Source organism: Heliangelus exortis, chromosome 2 (assembly GCF_036169615.1).
Source record: "Heliangelus exortis chromosome 2, bHelExo1.hap1, whole genome shotgun sequence".
Classification (NCBI taxonomy): Eukaryota; Metazoa; Chordata; class Aves; order Apodiformes; family Trochilidae; genus Heliangelus; species Heliangelus exortis.
Window position 1 is genome coordinate 141,567,944 of NC_092423.1, and position 13,974 is coordinate 141,581,917.

General features: G+C 36.4%; 1 protein-coding gene across 8 annotated transcripts in view; it reads right to left on the bottom strand.

Moving 5' to 3' along the window:
• Positions 1–1,265: 1,265 nt before the first annotated feature.
• CYRIB (CYFIP related Rac1 interactor B) overlaps positions 1,266–13,974 on the bottom strand; it is a 95,451-nt gene continuing 82,742 nt past the window's right edge. For all 8 annotated transcript variants that reach the window (XM_071738385.1, XM_071738384.1, XM_071738381.1 and 5 more), the window contains 9 exons: positions 12,126–12,247; positions 10,317–10,422; positions 8,440–8,576; positions 7,731–7,808; positions 7,516–7,632; positions 6,336–6,415; positions 5,109–5,235; positions 4,538–4,608; positions 1,266–2,083 (listed from right to left, as the gene is read on the bottom strand). In XM_071738385.1, coding sequence (XP_071594486.1) covers positions 2,020–2,083; positions 4,538–4,608; positions 5,109–5,235; positions 6,336–6,415; positions 7,516–7,632; positions 7,731–7,808; positions 8,440–8,576; positions 10,317–10,422; positions 12,126–12,247 — 902 coding nt within the window. In that variant the 3' untranslated portion in view covers positions 1,266–2,019. The remainder of the gene's footprint in view (positions 2,084–4,537; positions 4,609–5,108; positions 5,236–6,335; positions 6,416–7,515; positions 7,633–7,730; positions 7,809–8,439; positions 8,577–10,316; positions 10,423–12,125; positions 12,248–13,974) is intronic.

Sequence of the window (13,974 nt, forward strand, 5' to 3'; positions counted from 1 at the left end):
CTGTATTCACATGGAACAAGACTGAGATGAAATTATTTTTTTTCTCAGGAGTGATGAACTCATGAGGACAGTTGCTCTTTCAGACACATGCAGAATGGTTGGTTGTGCAGTTTGTAACATTCATACAATTCTGGGAAAGATTTTTTTTTTCTTTAACAGAAAAAACCAAAAACCAACTAAATCAAGTTTTGTGTATCTCAGCTGCATTCAACTGTAATGCTGCCAAAAGGGCTGTAGAGCAGTATCATGTAAAATCAGGAGTATTTTATTCCTGCAGCCAGCATAGCACATGGTTTACTTTCTCTGGAGGAGGAACCTCAAATATGAATCTTTGGCAGATGGAAAAAAAAATGTATTACCCTGCCTAACAAAGAGGATATAATTGTACCAGCACACTTGTACCTCCTTCAAATGCTTCCTCAAGTGTCATAATTTAAAATTTTACAGATCCCTACTTTAAAAAACAAACACAGAAAAGATAAAAAGAGACTCTTTCTTGATGGTACAGAAAGGGTGTCCATAAGAAACCCATCCAGGTCACACCAGTGATGTTGTATTTGGAGCTAGCATGCCATGGAGTTACAAAATAATATTTGCCCAACAAATAAAGGTGAGGGTGTTCACGCTTTCCAGCAGGTTTCAAAAGTCCTTTCCAGAATATTGACAACTCATTTTATGCATAAGCACAACAGCACCACACACACAGGCTGCACAAACATTTGCTCATTTCACAGCAATGTTCTTCCAAGTAATTCTCAATTCTTGTTTCTCCCTTTGGTTCTCAAAAAAAACTTTTACTTTCCTCACCAATCAAAGCTTAACACGTGTGACAAGAGGCTAGCCAAACAGGAAACATTCTTTACTATGCTAAGATGATTCAGATTTTACACACAGTTCAAAATACCTCAATCCTCTCAAGAGAGCCAGCCTAATCTTACAACATCACTTCTGAGCACCGTGCTAAAATTTCAAAACTCGTAGCTAAGATTCAGGTTCTTCAGCAACATCTGCTGAGAACTATACAGACTGGACAAAATTCTTCACCCAAACCCCTGTACAAGTACTATTTCTGCAGCCAGGGAAGTAGCACAGAGTGGAGAGCAAAGACCCTGGAAAACAGTAGACTCAAATCAGTGGATTAAACTAGTGGTTACTGGTAATGAAACAGCAGAGTTTTCACTATATAAAATTTATAAATTTATTTTTGTAAAAATTCAAAGAGCACGAAGACATCTCACTCAAAATACTGGTAAATCAAACCACACTTAGAAAAATGAAAGCTGATTTTATTATCTTATCCACAGCCAATCATTTGACATGAACATGCATACGTAATTTTGCTACGCACACACCACAGTTTAACGTTAGTTATTTAAGGTTAAACATACAACATACATCCTTACAAAAATGAGTCAAAATGCAAACGTAACTTTTAAACAAAACAGTTTTTACTCATTTAAAAAAACCTTTGTGTTGGGTACCATTTTGTACAAACACAGTTAATTTAAACAAATCTGCTTTTAGTTTCCTCATGGTTCCACATGAAAATAAGCTGCAACAGAAAATGAACTCATCAAGGGATTTTTAAATAGCAGAAGTAGGCAGTCTTGCCATGCAGAAGAAGCAATATTAAATATTAGTTTTTCAAAAAAAGAAAAAACCCACAAGTTTAAAAATATTTAGTTCAAGTCACAAATCTTTCCCCAGTACAGAGAAATCCAAATGCAACGCATAATTAGCTGCCACTTAGGATGGCTATTCTGAAAAGTAGAAATACTTTCCAGAACTGAAAATTTTCATTGATTTGGCACAGAAAAGAAGTCTGAGCTTACTTAAGAACAAGAAAGTGATTTAAAAAAAAAAAAAAAAAAAAAGGGTAAACAGGAAGAGAGAAAATAAAAAGCAAGAATGAGGGAGATAGTAGTTGCAATCACTAAAAAAAAAAAAAAAAATAATCTGTGCATCTCAGTCATTGCAGAATACTGTCTGTCTACAGCAGGTGCGAATTCCAGGTAACTGTTATTGCAACATGGATTTAATTTGCTTGGAGGTAGTCTCATCATTCAAATGCTTTGTTGTGTACCTAAACACAGAAATAAAAATCAAGTTGAGTAGAGCATAGATGCATAGATGTGATTTTACTTTGGCTTCATTTTAGAAATTATTTGTTTATGGCTCAATCTGACTGTACCAGAGAAAAGCCCTCAGCCACTGACCATCACCCACTCCACCAAGAAGCCAAATGAGACATTCTGATGAGAAAATGCCATTTAATCACATTTCAGCTTAATTTCCTCTTTAGTTAAGTAACTGTGCTGTTACAAGTATATACACCTGTTTATTCCAGTCCTTTCCCCCTTCAAAATTCTGTAAGCATTCAGCACATTTTTAAATCACTACAAAAAACAGTCATGTCTTATTTTAGAAATACTGTATATCCTCAATGCTGGCTTCTTTGTATGGTTAATTTCCCTGATCTTTTTTACCAAAATGTGATCTAAAAATGAAAGTAAAAAGTTATGCTGTAATTTAACATGTTAAATTAGCACTTTTATTGTTATCCACAACTGCAGTGATATTTAGTTGTTCACTTGAAGAATTTACAATAACTTTTCATTTTGTAAATTAGTATTAATATAGCTTTCAGCACTTTTTGGTAATTTATATTTTCCACCAACAAGAGGCTGAAATTTCTAAAATCCTGACAAGTTACTGCAATTCATATTCTGCTCTTGTGAAAACACTGAACATGACTACAATAATGAATATCAAATTATAAACAGCTGATCTCACTTCAAAAATCCAAGCCACCTTCCATTTGCTTTTAAGACACACTGTCTCCTGAGAAATCCAATACTGCTCCAGAATAAAAAACCTGACTTGGGACTTTATTTCTCAGGATAGCATCTTGAATCTGCTTTCACCTCACATGCACACAGCAGCATGTGCTTTCTCTCTGCATCTCTTCCTAACAATTCCAAATGTGAATTTGAAAAGATTAAAATATCCTGCCCAAATGAGTAATCTAATGTATGAAACCAGTACTGTCAAAATATCTCTGCATGAAATGGGCTGGTGTGGTGGAAGGTCAGCATGATAGCATGGACTGAATTTACACTATTAACCACTAAATAACATGTAATCACTAAATAACATGTAACAGCATGAGAACCAGAACTACACTCTCCATGTACTTTAATAGTGTCAACCATAATGGCAAAAAATGAGTTTCCACTAAAAATTGGTGGTCATTTGCAGCTGCAATAACCAGAAAAATAAATGTTAATGCAGTGTTTTCCTTCTGGAATCTTGTGGTTTTTTACTCATGACCATCTCAAAGACTGATCATGTACCAGAGGTTGAGAGCTAAGAAAATGAATTAGGAATGGAAATATTCACATGGAAGATTCAACTTAAGCCCAGACTATTTATTTTTCTTTAGCTGATAATCTGAAAAAACTGCAAGTGAAAAAGCTTATAGTACCACATCATTTCACTTCTTACTAGATCTTAACAAAGAGAGGACAAATGAAATAAAAGCAGTTTTGCTAAAGATAAGAACAAGTAAAACTGCACACTTTCAGGCAAGAAAAACTAAAGCTTCCACATTTAAAAGTGAGTGCATGAATAATAATACCTAGTTACAGTTCACTGCTACCAAAGTAAATACCATACTTGTTCAAGTAAGGACAAGAATGAAGCTTTCATCTGCCCATTATGTTCTGGCCTTTCTTGCCACTCTGATGCTGGACACCCACATGAAGAACATGTTACTGGCTACAGATACCACTTGAAGATTCAAATTAGCTGGTTTTAGGTTTCTATGCAGAATTAATTTTTCTTTAGCTCTCCAATTAATGTAGCAACTTTTTGTCTCATCTATTCCACAACAAAAAACCTGAGAGTCTTGCCTTAAGAAACTGCCTATAAATACCTTTTCACTTTGTGAAAGAGGAGCATTTTATAAAGTGTTAACATACAAAAAAACTACCTGCCACATGCCTGAAGCTATCTGTGAAACAAAAATCAGATGAAACTACACTTCTGTTCTACTACTAATAACAATATTGTTAAGCCATGGTCAAGCCAAACACAGCTGAGGATATGGCCAATGCAAATTAACCCAGCTATTTTGTTGGTAAGCTGGCACAAGGCTCAGTTCACATGATGCAGCTGCCCGTCTGCTGATCTGGTAGTTCAGTCAGTAGATGAGATCACAGTAAACCACTAATTAGCTTTTAGGATGTATTATGTCATCATTTTTAACTCCAGGTACAGTATCTGCTCTATCAGATTTACCTCTACAGATTCATTCTTAACTTACATGCAGTTAAATATGCAAAAAGTAATCTTAGTTGAGATTTTAAAGAACAGTAGCCTCTTCACTCATCTCTGTCTCAGTACACATTGGGAAAGAATCCTGAAATAACTACAATCACCTTTACCTGTAACACTGAATACCTTACCAGGAAGGACACTCCCTGGACAACTTAAGAAAATTCACCATAAAATATTTCAAATAAAAGAATAAGAGTACCTGAGAGCATTTAGAAGGCCTTCTACACTGTTAGGAGGCTGGTCCTTAAGAACTTTGATGCATCCTTTCATCTAGAAGTTAAAAAAATGATAGTTTTTCATTCAGTTTAAAAGGCATTCATGCTAATACCTTCTAAGTTTACCAAAGTGTTTTATATTCAGATTGTCTAAGAGAAAAAAAATACACATTTAAAAATTGCAGAGTGCAAAGACATTTCCTTGGTATCAGAATGACATCAAGCTTTCAGTATTATATTCTTCCATGACAGAGTGGCTTAGCCACTTAAATATCTGCACCTCTTTAGACAATGTAACTTTGATGTCAGGCTCTGCTTAATTGACCTAAAAAAAAAAAAAAGAGACTGCAAACAAAAATCTTTGTTTATCAATGGCCACTTACACAGAGCCTAGTTTGTATTTCTCACTCTTATGTTTGCTAACAGCTATCACTATCCATTTAGTGTCAACCCAAGGTGAACACATGCTACTAGAAAGTGAAGGACAGAAAATGAGCCTACACATGATACAAAATTATTGTATCTCCAAAGATTATTTAGTAACAATAAACTTACATCAATTTTTGAAGTTTTGGCAAAAGCGCCCACCGGATGCACGTGGTCATAGAGTATGATGACCCCCACCATTACCCTCAGACAGAACGATACCGTTTCCTCATTTGTAAACCTGCTTCTATATTCACTGTAATTTAAAAACACAGGCTATTAGGTATCAAAGACAAGATGCTAGTAACACCAGAGTTAGAAGTAAAAAGAAAATTGATCCTATAAACCCTCAGAGGAAGAAAAAAAAAAAAGAGAAAAGAAAAAAAGAAAGCAAAACCAAACCAAAAACGATAACTTTAAAATCCCAGCAACCTGGCAAACGTTTGAGTTTTTCTTCTTCCTTTCAATACCCTGCCTGTAATGAAGACTAACAAAGAGTCTCAAACCTAACATTTTCCTAATGCTATACCATTTCAAGCTAGGGTTTTTTGTCCATTTTGGTTCTCAAAAAAAGTGTGATTAATACATAGTAACTTTGCTTTCAAGGTGCCCTATCCTCTTCTGCACAACCCCCTATTATACACACAAACCAAACTTCTGACTCAGGGAAAACAAAAAGGAAAAAAAAAAGCTAGCTTTAGTGCTTTCTTGAATAGGACAGACCATTCCTAAGAATATAAAAGTTTGGAGTTTTTAATGTGCTGTAGTATTTGGGTTAAATAATAAGACATACTTAATTATTTTTACCAATGGGACACTATTTAGATCCCAGAAGAAACAGATAAAAACCCTAAGTTTTGTTTGATTTTTTGTTCATACTCCCAGTGCCTCTGGAATTTACAGTAGACAACAGACTGTCTTCATAACTAAAAGTCATCTCACAATTCCCCAGACAGGGGAGTTGCAATTTTGTTACAGCCATCAGCCAAGACAACTTCCAAGGCAGCACTACCCAACGTGTTGCCCGTAGCCCCTTTTTCAGAAGGCCTTAGGCAATCATGTTCAAATAGTAAATTTTCCTGAATTATACATGAGAAAACCATTTATAAAGACTGCCAAGAGATTGTCTAGCTTTCATAGACATTCTATTTTAAATATTAATATGTTCAGGAAAGTAGACCACAGAATTTGCATGGTGAACGAAATGAGACAAGTTAATTTCCTGTCGAGGTAAACAACTAAGTTGGTAAAAACAAAACACTGTAGACTCCTGATTACCAAATTATACTTCCTTAGCCTCAGAAGTCTGAAATAAAGAAATGATTCATGCACAATGCAAGCACTGTTTATACTCACGGGGTTTCCAGCATGACCCTGCACACACTGGCCATGGTGCTTAAGCAATCTGTAGTATTTTCTATCGGTAAATTTTTATTCTGCCAAAGAAAACAAACACGTTCCAATTCAATTGTCATGAAATATTATACTGCAAAACATAAATAAAAACAGTCCTGTGCTGGCATTGCAGTGTGGAGGAATTAAAAACATCCACACAAAGATGGTAAGCCTTGCACTGGATTTTAATAACATTACAATAAAGACTAGCAACTTAAAGAACTATGTCTATCACATGAATTATGCTTGCTTGTTTGTAAAGAAATACACCACTGACACAGTTGATTCCTTTAAAACTTCCCAAAATTCAGCAAACAATACTTTAAAGACTGAAATTTCTATAGCCAAATACCTCCATCTGCTGCAACAGTAAGATCTAGAATTGCTGCAGACAAACACTTCAAAAGAAATGTAATATGAAGCTGTTTCAAATGTAAAGCTGAACTTAAGGAAAAAATACTTTAAACTAAACATATTTTTTCATTAATCATATAATGTATAGTTATTATTTATTAAGAAACAGTGCATTCTTTGCATGAAAAACAAATAATCACAGTTCTGGAAGTCAAGCACAATACTTGTACTGAATGGACTTTGTCACTAATATTTATTTAGGTAGTTAAGAAAACATAAGGATGTGTCAATGTTGGAACAATTTTCCAGTTCAGGCTCAGTTCCCCTCTTCTGTAGTAATGTGAGTACACTTGACTTCACACAGCAAAACATAAGTATTTCAGGAAGGAGCAAAGGAAGCTACTTTTCAATCCTCTTGCCTGTATGAGGCACAGAGAATCAAGCTGTTTCCTTTTCAATTTCCTGAAGTTTCTCCTCTAAGTCACCACCAAGATGCAGACGATGTACTTACTTCTACCTCCCTCCTTGAGGAAAGCTATTTCTACCAATGTTGTCATGTTATGTTATCCATTATATTTCTGCAATGCAGCCACAAGGTGGCTGGCTGAACAGTCTGATCTTTACAGCATCTGTGAAATATACTTTATGTTTCTTGAGGCTTCAAAAGAAAGGGTTTGATTTCTAGATGCCCGATTATGCCTGGTAGGAGAGCTTTTGGATCCAGAACTATGTCAGTCCCTGAAGTGCTTTGAAGTACACTATCTGATCCATAAATTTATACTCTTACCTCTGACACAAACTTTGTTGTAGCATCACTTAAGGTTTTCAACATTGGCGTTGCTTCTGCATAAAATAAAGACATTCTGTTTGCCAACTCATTATTTACTTCATTTTCTCCCTCTGCCTATAAAACAGAAGGAAAAAAGAATGTAGTTGCTCTGTACATGAAAAAGATAAGTGGTAGTAAAAGATCACATTACATTTCATCCAAGGGTTACCTACTGGGACATTGTTAATCCTCATACGGCTCAGAGTTCTTCTATAGTAGCTGAAGTCATTCTGTATAGCAGGATTTGTCATCTATATAGATATGGAAGCAAAAGAGTTGTGACAAACTCAAAAATAGAAGGGCAGGTTTTCATATAATACTGACAGTAAGAAAATACTTTTCTGAAGTAAAAAGGCCTGTGACATTTTGAAAAGGTTATGTAGAACATAAAGCTTTCTGGTTAAATTCTCATATTTTTCAAAAAACAGATTTAACAAGAACATGAAAAGGAGTTGTCTCCTAAACTGGAGTTTGAGATCAGTAGATCAAAAAATATGGCTTTGCTAGTTTGACTCCAAGGATCAGACCAGCAAATTAAGATCATTTTAGCTTAGTTCTATGCACATCAGCAAGAACATGATGGACTATGGAGTTGCACATACTAAAGCAAAAGCAGCAGCATTATCCCAAGAGATACTCCCAAGTTCAGCCAAAGGAACATGATTAATACAAACTGAAATATAAAAACTGCCTAAAGCTAATAGGGTGTTTCATCTGCTTTCCAGTTTAGTCCAACTCATGTGAACAAGTGGCACACAGTAGATATTTGAGTATCTACTGCATGCTCTATTCCAGAGCAGAACACGACCCAGATTGCTTCAGTAAATTGATTTGTTCTCTTTTTTCCTAGCCTTTGTGCTTAAAAAATTGCAAAGTTCTTACCTTGAGCTCATCAAAACGGAGTGTAAAGTGAAGAATTTCTGCAAACTGCTTAGCGAGAGCCTGCTCTCGCTCCAGGTGTTGCGTTGGCGAATAAGGAGTGCTGGTCAGGGCTCCCAACAGACCACGCAGTCCTGCCTCTTAAATGAGAGGAGAGTATTTGCAATATACAGCTGCACCTGCTTCTTGTCTCTCTGCTACTGATATTCTGCATGCTACTCTTAAAATATCATCATAGAATCGGCTGGGTTGGAAGGGACCTCAGAGATTATCAAGTCCAACCCTTGATCCACTACCACTGCAGTTACCAGCCCATGGCACTGAGTGCCACATCCAGTCTCTTTTTAAATATCTCCAGGGATAGAGAGTCCACCACTTCCCTGGGCAGCCCATTCCAATGCCTGATCACCCTCTCAGTAAAGAAATTCTTTCTAATGTCCAACCTAAACCTCCCCCAGCACAACTTGAGACCGTGCCCTCTTGTCTTGCTGAGGGTTGCTTGGGAAAAGAGCCCAACCCCCCCCTGGCTCCAACCTCCTTTCAGGGAGTTGTAGAGAGTGATGGGGTCTCCCCTGAGCCTCCTCTTCTCCAGGCTGAACAGCCCCAGCTCCCTCAGCCTCTCCTCACTTGTGCTCGAGTCCCTTCACCAGCCCAGTTGCCCTCCTTTGGACCTGCTCCAAGACCTCAATCTCCTTCCTGAGCTGAGGGGCCCAGAACTGGACACAGTACTCGAGGTGAGGCCTCACCAGGGCTGAGTACAGGGGCAGAATCACTTCCTTGGACCTGCTGGCCATGCTGTTCCTGATACAGGCCAGGATGCCATTGGCCTTCTTGGCTACCTGGGCACACTGCTGGCTCATGTTCAGCTTCCTGTCAATCCAGACTCCCAGGTCCCTTTCTGTCTGGCTGCTCTCTCTATATATTATTATATATTATATATCTCCAATACATATTAACTATATGCTAGTTAATAATAATGGGGCTTGATAAATTACTTCTATATGCCAACGCTATCACATTTACTTCCAAGCTCCTGTAAAGGTTAGTTCTCATCAGCACTGAAAAGATTTATTCAAGCTTTGTCTGCAACACTTGTGTAAAACATATTTCAATAACCTGTTTAAGCAGACTGTAACCTTTAAGATAAAGCAGAATTCAAGAGGTACATACTTATCGACCAAGTATTGTTTTATTGGTTTTTAAGATAAATTTCTGATCCAACTTCTGTCTCATCTTCCTGAGGGAAAAAAACCCACACCTGACCTCTTTAACTAAGCAGAACTTGCCTGAAAAAAGCATCTGCGTTTTTAGCTTATTTTTTCATGAGCTATGACAGTAACTATCTAAAAGGTAACAACAGTTAGCTCATGAACAAAACTAATTGAAGTCTCTTTTATTAGCTTAGAGATTAGTCAAATTGGTTTTGTAAAAAGCATGTAGTGTCACTTTAAGTACTGCACCTGCATGAGCCAGTATCAAGCATTTCCACAGACTAAACTGTTTCTGATGTTCAGGAGGGGGATTATACAGTCACTTTTAATTACTCCTGGTAACCGAAACATTAACAAAATTCATTCCTGGTTAGTCTATCACTTTGTAAAACAACCTGTTGCTTAGTGTTTTCCAGAATTACCAAAAGGGCAGAGAAAGAGGATGGTGAGCATCCTCCCATTCTCTTTCTCCTCTCAGGTATCCACTGAAGCAAGTTTGTGAGACAGCACAGAGGTATCAGTAAGATCCAACCCATTGTGTAGAAAGAATCTATGCAACATGAGCTTTTTTCTGCTAACAAGGGGCTGTCTCACAGCTGATCACATCTGAATATGCCAAATATACTAACTAAAGGTGATTAAAAAAAAAGTTAATACCATTCCACTTACCTAGTCTTTGAGAAAATTCATAGAATTTCTTTAGTTTGCCTACTAGTGGTACAACTGCACCCCATGCTTTCTCTTGCAGCTTCTCATCATTAGGATGCTGAATTGCCTTGAATTATAAAAGAGAGGAAAAACGTATGCTTATCTTAGGAATAACTGATACACTACTGAAAAAAATACAATCTGTGCAGGGTTTGAGGAACTAGTAATTAAAAATTCTACCTACTGAGAACTTTCCAGTTGGAAGACAAGCCTGTACTAACCCATGTCTGTTCCAAAAAGCTCTAAATACTTGTGTTGAAAATAAGTATCCTGAACAGGATAACAGCTTGTAGAGAGTATACAGAAATTCTTAAAAATTGTTACTCAATAAGAAAATTTATATAACCCAGTCCAGTTTAATTAAAATCAACAACTTTACTGGGAAGAATCCAAGCAAAAAAATTTAGTGATCAAAGACTCATCCTCATGTTGCCATCTCTCACAAATTTCTGAATTTGTGAAGAGAAAAAAAGATAAATGAATTTGCTGTGAAAATCAGGCTAAATAAGACAGTAGGAACATATAAGCGTAGTCAACAACATAAAGCACCACCAAGACATAGTGAATATTAGAATTTTGAGGTATTCATGCAGAGCTTGTCTTTACAGTAAGCTTCCCAGACATATAAAAAGCCCTTAATTCAGTCTCTCCAGGTTTTAAGACAGAAACTGGACTACTTAGCAACTGAAAAGTATGAAGAAAACAGGAATAAAAATGCTCATACTCTCCTGCTGCATCTTCAGAGGCAACTCCCTGATTCTAAAAATTTTTTTCAGTCAACCCTGTGCTGTGAGATGCAGCACAGTGCCCCCTGGTCCCTAGGAAGTTTGCTCTCTATGGTCTCTATTTGCTCTCTACCTCCCCTTAGGAACCTCTATCTTCTTCTCAGTGGAAGCTGCAGGATTTGTTGCAGACACACACATTCCTGCCAGATGCAACAGCATCTCCCCAAACACGCTCCTTCTTTGAAGAGCAAGTAGTCTGTCTCCCTTCCTTTGGGTTTTATGTGACACAGTTACCTTCTTTAAACCTTCCTTATGAATTTAACAGAGGCTGAAAAAAACCTCACAGTGCTTTAGAGCTGAATGGCTCCGAGTATCTCAAATTAATCAGAGTGACCAGAAACTGCCCCTATGTGTTAGGATTTCTTAAGAGTGTGCTACAGTAACTCCTGACTTTAGGAGCAAGTAACCTCACTGCTGCATCTGAGGAAGAGAAAGAGGGTTGACAGAGTATTTCTTCCACTTTTTCTTAAAGATAAAGGAAAAACACAGTGACATGCTGTAAAGAAATTTTGCTTCTGCTCCAAAAAACTACTTTAGTAAATAAAAGCCAATAAAAATAGACTGAAAATGAGATGTCTTTTGTGTTAGGATTACCACACATTGGACTTCCCAACCAGCATAGAGAAAGATGTCAACGCTACTCAATATTGCATTGTAGTCACACCGCAGTCTTTCCAAATTCACCACTAACTCAAAAAGAGCTTACGTGGGAATATAAAAAAAAAATTAATAGCAACAATTCCATAAGAATTCTGAGACACATCATTTGCTATTACATATGTGCACGAATATTATTGAAACAAGCAACAACTGTTTCACTGTTAAAAAGAAACATTCCAGAGCAGAAATTCAAGACAGCAATTTTAACAGACAACATGCTCTGCCAAAACAGCTCCTGCAAGCAAAGTTAAAATCCAGCAGTATTTGGTTAGGATTAGACAATGAACATGCACAGGTTGTGCACAATCATAACACTCTAGCTCACCTCTCGTATCTCATGGCCAGCTCCTCTATATGACTGCAAGTCTTCCAGTATTCCTTCTGCATCCTTTAACACTACATTCACCTGATTATAAATTTCCTTTTCAGATTCTGTAGGTTGAGCATCTAGACAGTAGAACATATTAAATATATATATTTTTTTAACAACAATATGGAATTCAACAGGTACACCATCATCTGTTGGACAAATTCTTCATGCAGCAACTCATCAAGAATTTTCATTCTCTAAAGAGCTGCTACAGTGTATGAAGAACTGCTATAGAAGAAAGTAACTGCATTCATTTTTGTTGTCTTTCACATCTTCATTTAGCATTCCAAACATTCACTTGCAATCTATCCTTCCTGACTTATTTAAAACTGAGGTAAGAGAAGAAATCTTCAAGAGAAGTTCTCTTCATGACTCTGGTACCAACCTCACCTTAAGAGTGCAGTAAAAGCTCAATGGAAGAGACTTAGGAAAGCACTCAAAAGACACTCACTGCTGATACTGCAGGAGCTGTTTGTGTCCACTACTATCTAGAAATCTGCATTGGACTATGTTCCATCTCCTCTGCCTCCTGTTTTACCATTTGGAAGAGGAACTTTATTTTATACTCCTAAATATATTTAATTATCAAAACATATTCTTTATTGCATTAACTGCAAAATCAGAGATGAAAACGAAAAGATCCATTGTAAATTTGTTCTCTTTTCTCCCCCCTTTTAGGATCTATCCTGTCTCCGAGTTTTTCTATAATTAAAGACTTTCCAAAAGTATATTTCATCCTCATTTCAAAAAAGCTTCACACATACGTCATTCAAGAATGTCTTGAAAAAAAATCAATTAAAGGCTTTAACCTTTACAAATAATCATCTAGTTCAATTATCTCATTCCTGGTTTAACTGATATGAGACCATTTTTTCTTTTAAAATTCTGATGGAAGCTACAAGGCTAGTGCCTCTTAGACTGATATAAAAATTTAATTACTGAAGTTCTTAGAGGAAAAAACCCCCAAACTATCACTTCTCTGTTTACAGGAGAAAATGTTATGAAATAAATAATCAGGATATTTTAATGCAGAATTTCCAATGCCAGAAGTGTCATTATATTAAAAATAGATCCTTTTTTTATAGGGACAGACAAAAGCTACCTATAGACAACATATCCTCATGATTTGGTGCACCTTAAAGAGTCTGGAAAATGTATTTAAGAGTTTTTTTTCCATGATCCATTATGTGTAACTCCTACTAACAGTGATGGACGTTAGGTACATACTTACATTGAAAAGAAAATAATAAAAATAAAAATTAAATCACAATACCCTAGAGTTACACACTAGAAAAAAAAACACTGAAAAATGAAATTTGTATTACGTGAAAATAAGTTTCACATGCATTGCCTGTCTGGATTTTGCTGTAAACTTTTGCATGTTTTTTATTTTTATGCTTTAATTCACAGATAATGGGCATTATTAGCAAATATGCCTTTATATAGACCTTGCAACAGTTTATTTGTGGCATTTTGAGAACCATCAAGAATTAGCATGGATAAAAAAAGCTGGTTACTCCTTGTAAAAAGATGTAAGAGCACCACATTGATTAGGCATTGAATAAAAGTGGCCAGTGCTTTTCAGATCATCACAAAGGTCATATTTATAATTTTGAAAGCTGCTGAAGACTGCTGTAAGAAATGAAGACAAAAAAAAAAATATGAGGGAAAAGAGCAGACAGGTAAGCACCAGTTGACTGAGAGCAGTTCATGCACAAACATGAAATGCTATAGTGAAATACAGACTAAAATGTGAAGCTCTGTAGCATTCCAGATTTTGTTGTTAAATAATGCAATCAAGACT